General features: G+C 58.3%; 1 protein-coding gene across 7 annotated transcripts in view; it reads right to left on the bottom strand.

Moving 5' to 3' along the window:
• Nucleotides 1–3,750: 3,750 nt before the first annotated feature.
• The window catches only part of SLC39A11 (solute carrier family 39 member 11), an 83,405-nt gene continuing 78,013 nt past the window's right edge, over nucleotides 3,751–9,142 (bottom strand). For all 7 annotated transcript variants that reach the window (XM_069032586.1, XM_069032579.1, XM_069032582.1 and 4 more), the window contains 3 exons: nucleotides 5,457–5,555; nucleotides 4,002–4,160; nucleotides 3,751–3,924 (listed from right to left, as the gene is read on the bottom strand). In XM_069032586.1, the coding sequence (XP_068888687.1) occupies nucleotides 3,846–3,924; nucleotides 4,002–4,160; nucleotides 5,457–5,555 (337 nt within the window). In that variant the 3' untranslated portion in view covers nucleotides 3,751–3,845. The remainder of the gene's footprint in view (nucleotides 3,925–4,001; nucleotides 4,161–5,456; nucleotides 5,556–9,142) is intronic.

Below are 9,142 nucleotides of genomic sequence, written 5' to 3'. Positions count from 1 at the left end.
CCAGCACCCTCTGGGGGAAGAACCTTTCCCTAAAATCCATCCCAATCCCCCTGACACAGCTCCAGCATTCCCCAGGCCCTGTCCCTGGTCACAGGGAGCAGTTCTTGCCCTTCCGGAGGAAATTCCCCTGCCCTGGTTGCACGGCCCTGGGCAGGAACACTTCCACTGTCCCAGGCTGCTCCAAGCCCCAATGTCCAGCCTGGCCTTGGGCACTGCCGGGGATCCAGGGGCAGCCACAGCTCCTCTGGGAATTCTATTCCAGGGCTTCCCCACCCTCCTAGCCAGGAACTCCTTCCCAATATCCCATCTAAGCCTGCTCTCCTGCACCTTAAGGCCGTGAGCTGAATCAAGGAAGGAGAATCCCAGAGCTGGGCATTCCACACCCCATTAATCCCCTCTCCAGAGCCCTAATCCCTGGATAAACACCCGGACAGTGCCCTGCTCCCAGCTCTCCACTTAGGATTTCAGGACAGCCCCAGTTCATCCCTCCTGGCTGCAGAGGAGTTTCCCTGGGGACTCTTCCAGGATCTCCTCACCAGCCACCGCTGGTCCTGGTCCCCAGCAGCACCTCCACGGTTCAGCCTCTGAAACACCAAAAAAACCACCCACAGTAAAAGCAGGAAAATCCACCCAGCCCTGCATTCCTGGGCTTTTCCACAGGCACGGTGCTTGGCCAAGCCCTGGGAGCAGCAGCTCGTGCACGGGCAGCACCAAAGCACCTCAGTGCCAAGGACAGGCACCTCCGGGGCTGGGAGGAATTGGGGGATTTTCCCATCATTTTCCCATTCTCGGGTCACCCCCTTCAGCAGCAGGGCTTGGAAAACCCCAAAACATCCACAAAAGCAGCCACAAATCCAGGCTGGGGGGTTGGGGTGATTTTAAACCCCATCACAGGAGAAGCCCATTTATTGGGGGGCGGGGTTTGAAGTTTTAACTGCAGAGGGGTCACAGTTTAAGTTTCCCTCCGAGCAGTGCCAAAATTTATCATCATTTTGAGGCCAAGCTCAAGAATCTAAAGGTTTTACAGAACAATTAGTGGGGGTGGGGAGAAATGCCCAGCTAAAATGTGGGGTTTTGCTGGCAAGCAGCTCCCAGGACATTTCGAACCACTCCAGGCACCCTGTGCCCTTCCAAAGGCTGAGCTTTCCCATGAAAATGTTGGAAAAAGAGGGAAACCCTCCCCTCTGCGCTCACTGTGAGCGTGGCTGCTGTGAGCCAGGGGTTTCTCCCCGTTTCCCAGAGGCAGGGACACAGGATGGGGGCAGCTGCGGGGCCATTCCCTGGGATGGGGAGGGACCACAGCAATCCCTTGGCTGCATCCTGACCCGCCAAGATCCCAAACCCCATCTCCAGCCATGGGATAATTTTCCCCTTTTCCCTCCCACTTGCTCCCTGGAGGATTCCCAGCTCCTCCAGCCACGGAGCAGAGCCCATCCCCACGTTCCAGGCCTTGGCTGGGTGTTTATATTCCCTCTGCTCCCAAACTCCCCCTTTCCATGGACATTTCTTGCTCCCAGGGGTGATTCCAGGCCTGGCCCCTGCCAGCTTTTCCCTCCTACAAAGGAACAGGGAGAGAATTTCACTCCCCTCCAGGGAACAAACAGAAAAGAGGGATTTTCCTCTGTGATTCCTTCCTCCCTCCCTCCCCACTCCTTCCCTAGGGCTCCATCCTCGTCTGGACTGGCTGCATCCAAGCAGGATTAAATGCTTTATGTGGAATTATCTCCCAGAAATCTGATTACAGGGCTGCATTTAACTCTCTAATGTTTTTATTTTTGTCCCAGCTGGCACCACACGCCAGGAATTAAAGCAGGAAACATCCCTGACAGGCTGGAGAATCCCAAGCCATGGACATCCCTGAGGATTTTCAGGTATTTAAGGCTGGGAACAGAAGGCTTGAAGCTTTCCAGCCCCTTCAGTGTGGGTGGAAATATGGGAAGAGCAGTGGGAGATGCTCCAGCCTGGCCCTGGGAATGGGACAGTGGAAGGGGCTCTGATTCCCAGCTGAGGCAGATCCCTCCCCTCTCCTGCCCTGGGATGCAGGGACAGCTCTCACCTTTGAAAAAGAAGGGCCTGACAGCGCCTGCTTATCCTGCTAAAGGCTAAATTCCCAAATTTCCCCCGAGCCTGGAGGGACCCGGCTCACCCGCACAGCCCCACAGGTCCCAGGGATGCACAGCCAGGAATGTCTGCATGAAACTGCCTTTCCTTGGCTTTTCCCCCTCCTTTCCCATCCCCAAGGACGCTGCCTTCCCAGGCAAGAAGAGGCAGGACCTTGGGAAGCCAGGGAGAATGAAGCTGGAGAAAGGAAACCCGGCAGAGCGGAGGGAGGAGGAGCAAATCCACGGATTTATGGCATGGAAATAACTCCGTGCAAACTCCATTTCCCATTTATTGAAAGCAGTCACAGTTAAAAGGTCAAATCCATCGGCAAACAGGAGCTTTGGATCATCCAGAGGGACACACAGAGGAAACCCAACCAAAAAACAAGGATCAAACCAAAAGGGACAGCTCCGGTTTAGTTTATTCCAACCCGTTCTCTCTGGCTCTGGCAGGACCAGAGGGGGATCCGGGACGTCCCAGCCCCACTTCCAGAGGGACTGAGCGGCAGGAGGCAGCCAGGTGATCCAGTTATTCCCGTTGGAGGGGTTAGGGAAGCCCTTTGTGCTGGAGATTGGAGTGGGGGGGGGCTGGGATTTGCAGCATCCTTCCAGCCTTGGCCATTCCCTCCTCCCTGGAGCGCGCCCCGGGAACAGGGATGGGCCGGGTTCACTCCTGGGCCTGGAAGGGATCAATCCTCCGTGCTCAGGAAGAGCTGTTCCACAGGAAATGCTTGGAAAGCATCAGGAGAAGAGGCAGGAACCTCTGTGCACGTTTCTGGCTCTCCAGGTGGGATAATGAACTCATCCTGAGGGATTCATTCATTCATCCCAACGAGGGCTCCCGGAATGCTCCGGTGCTGGCTCGGCTCCTGCTCCTCCTGCAGGTGAAGGGTGACCAGGATGAGCCTGGCTTGGCTCTTCGGGGAGTTCCGGATCACTGGGAGCAGCAGCTGAAATCCAGCAGTCCCTTGGGAAGGCCGAACAGCTGCACATGGAATTGCATCCTGCTGGACAGCACCAGGCAGGGACAGTGTGGAGCCCACACCTTACTGCCACAGGAAGCACTCAAATCCTCCTTTCCTGGTGCTTTTTCCCATAGAAAACCCCAGAACATTGGACACAGTGCATGGGAACAGTGCCCCTCTGAGAGACGTTTAGGAAAAAAATGACATTTCCCTCTTGCAGAGATCCCAAGAAAATTCATCTTTATTTGCCTGGGCTGTCTGCATCCATCCAAACCAATTCCCTGCAGCATTCCCGAGGAGCAGCAGGGTCTGGGAGACCTGTGAGCCCCCAGCTTATCAGTCTTAATGCTTTCCACCTGCCTTCCCAAAAAAGGGTGGAATTCCAGACTCCGTAAGGAGTTTACTCCATTGCAGTGCCTCAGGATTAACCCCAGACCAGCCTCCACACGGGACAGGGAATTCCTGACCTCCGACAGAACGGAGAGGATCCAAATCCCGAGGGCCTTTCCTTGGGGAAACCAGCCCAGCGTCATCCAGCGCCCCTTCCAAGAGGAAAACCACGGCAGGATCTGGAAGGATCCACCCATCTTTGTGCTTGGAAACCATTGCCAGGAACTCGGAGGGGAGGGGGAGATATAAAATTAGAGGGAATCAACACCAAACCAGATCCCAAAAAATCTATGTACAGATCCAGTCCCGGGATAACGCGCGTCCGGCTCCCAGTCCCGCGGGAGCACACGGGGCTCTGAAGTCTTCTCCTGGGAGTGCAGCAGTGCCCTTATCCCAGCCCCACATCCAGGGACATCATCACCACAAATCCCAGGATGGAGGTCCACGATGCCAACTTCCCGTTGCCGCTGCAGGGAGAGAGGGGAGAGGGGAATGTTTGGGAAGATCCCAGCCGGGCCGGGGAGGGACATTCCCGGGCTCTCACCTGGTCTGTGCCTCGGGAATGATGTCGTCCATCACCACGTAGACCATGGCTCCGGCGGCGAATCCCAGCGCGTAGGGCAGGAGCGGCTCCGCCAGCACCACGGCGAAGGCGCCGAAGACGCCGGCCAGGGGCTCCACCATCCCGCTCAGCTGCCCGTACCTGCCGGACAGCCAGCCCAAAAATCCCTGCAGACCTGGAGCAGCCATCCCAAAGGGATAACGGGGCTCGCACCGCTCCATCCCCACCGTCCCCACATTCCCGGTGCCCGGCAGGAGGTCGGGCACCGGCCAAGGCACCTGGATCATTTCAACACTCAAAATTATTGCACCTAACCCAGCTGAGTTTTGCAGGCAGGATCTAATTCCTTCCCCCAACAGCTCTGTGGGATTTGGGGATCCAGCTCCCAGGCAGAGGAAACACTTCCAGAGGAAACACTTCCAGCTCAATCCCAAAGAGGACACCTGGCCACAACCTCAAACTAAATAAAGCCACGTTCTTCCCTCTCCTCTTCTTTCCCTCTAGGATTGTCCCAACCCTCTGGGCCATGGGAAGTCCCTTCCCAGCAGCAGCAATCCTGGTGCAAGTGCCAGCAGTTATGGAGGGGGAAGGGAAGGGAAGGGAAGGGAAGGGAAGGGAAGGGAAGGGAAGGGAAGGGAAGGGAAGGGAAGGGAAGGGAAGGGAAGGGAAGGGAAGGGAAGGGAAGGGAAGGGAAGGGAAGGGAAGGGAAGGGAAGGGAAGGGAAGGGAAGGGAAGGGAAGGGAAGGGAAGGGAAGGGAAGGGAAGGGAAGGGAAGGGAAGGGAAGGGAAGGGAAGGGAAGGGAAGGGAAGGGAAGGGAAGGGAAGGGAAGGGAAGGGAAGGGAAGGGAAGGGAAGGGAAGGGAAGGGAAGGGAAGGGAAGGGAAGGGGAGCTTTGGAGCAGTTTGGGAGTCTCCCCCTGCCCTCCTGTCCAGCACCCGGAGCATGGGCAGGAGCCCAGCTCCCACTCCCAGAGTTTGTGCCCTTGGCTTTGGCACCTCAGGGAAAAGGGACAAAAAAATGGAAGTGGGGTTAAATTCCAGCTTGGAGTGAAGGGAGAGAAAAATGAAGTGACATAAAAATTAAATAATAATAATAATAATAATAATAATAATATAATAATAATGGCAGTGCAGGATCTGGGAGCTCAGCACAGGCACTGAACCGGGATGCGGTGCCCTGTGGGGATCAGGGATGCAGCCCCTGGGATTCAGGGGCTTGGATCTGAGCTTGGAGGGTGTGGAAGGAGCAGGACAGTGCTGGGCAGCAGCAGCACTCCCAGCAGCAGCTCCCTGCGATTCCAGAGGGAACCCAGCACATCCAGGGCCAGCCCATCCCCAGGGCAGCTCCGTGATGGAGCGACACACGGATACGGGAGGGAAGCAGCACAGGAGGCGCTGCGGAGGGCCCGTGGCCCTGGGAGAAGAGGGAAGAGCTCACCAGAAGGCTTTCCACGTGGAAAATCCAGCCCCACGCAGGGGCAGGCTGACAGCCAGGCCCTCCGGGAAGTTCTGGATCCCAATCCCAATGGCTAAGTTCCTGAAAAAAGCACAAATACAGATATTTTTGTGTTAGGGGCAAAGCTCAGCCCGGGACAGGCTGCTGGGAGCAGGGAAGAGGGACATGATTAAGGATTCAACAGAAGCGCTCTCGGCCCCAGGGCTGCTCGTGCTCAGATTGAACAGGATCCCAGCAAATTCCAACCTCCAGCAGCTCCACAGCTTCCAGCAGCTCCAGCACCAGCCCATGGAGCGACAGGGACCAGATGGAGGACAAGAGACTTGTCCTGGGAAGCCCCTGAGGTGATTCCAGCCCCAGGATTCCCGGGAGCAGCAGCATTCCCAGCCCTCGGCAGCTGGGGCAGCCCAGCATTGAGGGAGGGTTGAGGTTCCTCCCTCCTGGGGGGCTTTGCCAGAGGGGCCCCAACAGCCACAGGATTTTGCTTTCTCTCTTTTCCCCCTCCTGCATCCCATGGAAAGGAAACACTTGGACTTCCAGAGTCTAAATCAGCAGAGGGGAGAGCGGGGCCGTGCATCGGTCACGGAATCATGGAATGGTTGGGGTGGGAAGGGACCTTAAAGCTCATCTCACCCCTGCCATGGGCAGGGACACCTCCCACTGTCCCAGGCTGCTCCAAGCCCCATCCAGCCTGGCCTTGGACACGGCCAGGGATCCAGGGGCAGCCACAGCTTCCATGGACAATCTGTGCCAGGGCCTGCCCACCCTCCCAGGGAAGGATTTTGTCCTGCCAGGGAAGGATTCCTTCCCTGAGCAGCTCCCATTGGGTTCCTGCTGGAGCTGTGCAGGGCTGGCACATCCACCTCCCGCCCTTCCAGCTCCGCAGGGCCTCGGGAGTTTTGGGGAATGTTTTAGGCACCAAACAGGGCTCGTGTTTGGGCTCCCTGGGCTCCACAAATATCCCTTGTTCCACACTCGGAGTGTTTCTCCATCGTGGCTTTGCTGGGGGTGTTGGTGGCACTGGGGGATACCAAGAGCGGAACCATCCTGGGGTTGGGGCTCCAGCAGGGAGGGGTCGCGCTCTGAGGGATCTCCAGAGGGATCCTAGAGCCTCTCCCAAGCTCAGTTCCTCCTCTGCCAACAGCTCCCAGCTCCCCCTTTTCACCCCCTCGTTTCCTATGAGTAAAATAAGCCCGGTGAGAAAAACCTCTCCGGGTTGTTTAAACTTCTCCCAGGGTTTACAGAGGAGGGGAGGGGAAGGGGGAGAGGCTCCGGGCTTCCCTGAGCAGGACAGGCCATTACAATCACAAACATTATTCCAGGCAGAGAGAGGGAGGATGGAGGGGGAAAACCATCCCTGCTGGAAAACACTGGAGCCGCTGTCTGGGCCGGGGTTTTTTTTTTCCTCCTTCCCTCGCTCGGCACAAAGCAGCTATTGCTGCTCCTGGCCACGACAAATTAACGGGGTGGCAGCTGTGAATGCAGGGGTCTGTGCGGGAAGGGTGGGGAGCCCCCCCCATCCCGATCCCACCGGGAATAGGGACCCCCATGCTGACCCCCGAGGGGCAGGAGGAAGGGATGGAACTGGGGGGAGATCCAGGAGCCCATCGGGGGTTTGTTCCTGCTCCCTTCCTCCTCTCCTTCCCACACATCCCCCAGGACAACACATCCAGGCTCCCCAGAACCAGGAACCAGCCCCAGGACAATCCATCCAGGCTGCCCAAAACCAGCCCCACCCCCAGGACAATCCATCCAGGCTCCCCAGAACCAGGAACCAGCCCCAGGACAATCCATCCAGGCTGCCCAAAACCAGGAACCAGCCCCAGGACAATCCATCCAGGCTGCCCAAAACCAGGGCCAGCCCCAGGACAATCCATCCAGGCTGCCCAAAACCAGGAACCAGCCCCAGGACAATCCATCCAGGCTGCCCAAAACCAGGACCAGCCCCAGGAAAATCCATCCAGGCTTCCCAAAACCAGGAACCAGCCCCAGGACAACACACCCAGGCTTCCCAAAACCAGGGACCGGGACCAGCCCCAGGACAATCCATCCAGGCTCCCCAAAACCAGCCCCACCCCCAGGACAATCCATCCAGGCTCCCCAGAACCAGGAACCAGACCCAGGACAATCCATCCAGGCTCCCCAGAACCAGGAACCAGCCCCAGAACAATCCATCCAGGCTCCCCAAAACCAGGACCAGCCCCAGGACAATCCATCCAGGCTCCCCAAAACCAGGACCAGTCCCAGCCCTGCAGCTGGGGCTGCAATGAATGCCCCATCATCCCAGGGCAGGATTTTATCCGTTTTCCCAAGAAATGTGGGCGTTCCCATGGTGCTGCCAGTGTGGGACAGGGCCAGAGCAGAGGCCACCAGGGACCAGCGTGAGGCCACCGCTGTCCCTGCACATGGAGTTTCTTGTGCCTTGGGGCAGAAAGGACCTTCTGGGCTCAGCACCAGGCTGAGAACGTCCTCGTGGCATCTCCTGGCCTCCAGTCCCTCCATGTTCCCACAAAGATCTGCTCACAGACCGCCCTCCCCGAGGAGCACTCATTCCTCCCTCCCACCGTGAACATCTCCCAGCCGGTGGGGCCTGCTGAGCCTTTTCCAGGGACACCAATCCCACCAGGATGGGGACAGCTCCGTGCCAGCGTGCAGGCCAGGAGCACCCCAGCCCGGTGTTCCCATTTGCCCTGCTCGGGTCACTGCCCCAAGGGCGCCTCGGGGGCCACCCTTGCTCGCCCAGCGTGCCGGGAGGTGGCCCTTGGGAAAGGGGATTCACCTCCAGCGCTCCGAATAAAGCCATCCCGAGGGGTATTGCCGTCCCTCCTGGCTGCCGGGCCGTGCACAGCTCACACCTTCCCCGCAGCAGCCGGGTGAGAAGCAGGGAATCAAAGCCGCATTGTGTCCGAGGGGAACAAAGGCGCCTTTTGACGGAAATAGGTGGGGATTCTTGGAAGGCTTCCCCCGACTGCGAGGGAATACGCTGTAAAACACAGGCACGGAGACACGGCCTGGCCCGCGGGAGCCCGGCCTCGGGTGGCACAGGGACACGGGGGACAGGGAAACGGGGCTGAGCCAGAGGGAAGATCCCTGGGGTGATGGATTTGGGGTCTCTAAAGAGAGGAAAAGAAAGGTGGGGTAGGCGGTAGAGAGGCGGTGGAATCAGATCCCATCTGGTCGGATTTTCTGGTGGAGTCCCCACCCCTGGAGGTGACCAAGGATGTGGCACTCACGTAACAGGATCGGGCACAGGTTGGACTCGGTGATCTTGGAGGTCTTTCCCAGCCTCGGTGATCCTGGGATGCTGTGGATGGAGCACCTGTGTCCAGCTGGACAACCTGGAGCTCATCCCCAACCTACAAACGCGAGTTGGTTCACAGGAAGCACATCCAGGGAAAGCCACAGCGGGCTCTGCCTGGGGATGCGTGTCCTGTTAGTGGCTCTGTCACCAGCACGGGAACGTCACTTGGGTGACTCCTCCACGTGGCTACAACGGACTCAGTGTCCTTGGAAGCATCAAGGAGCCAACACACACTGGATGCGTTACCTTCCCCAGCTGTGAAATGGGGGTGGTGACAGCCGTGGGACAGCCGTGGGACAGCCCTGTCCTCCAGAACTGTGGCCAGCCGGGCACAGAACTGCCAGGCCACGTGGCACCCGCATGTGAG

Source organism: Aphelocoma coerulescens, chromosome 18 (genome assembly GCF_041296385.1).
Source record: "Aphelocoma coerulescens isolate FSJ_1873_10779 chromosome 18, UR_Acoe_1.0, whole genome shotgun sequence".
Lineage (NCBI taxonomy): Eukaryota > Metazoa > Chordata > Aves > Passeriformes > Corvidae > Aphelocoma > Aphelocoma coerulescens.
Note: the sequence above shows the minus strand (reverse complement) of the source record. Positions and strands in the feature narration are given on the sequence as shown.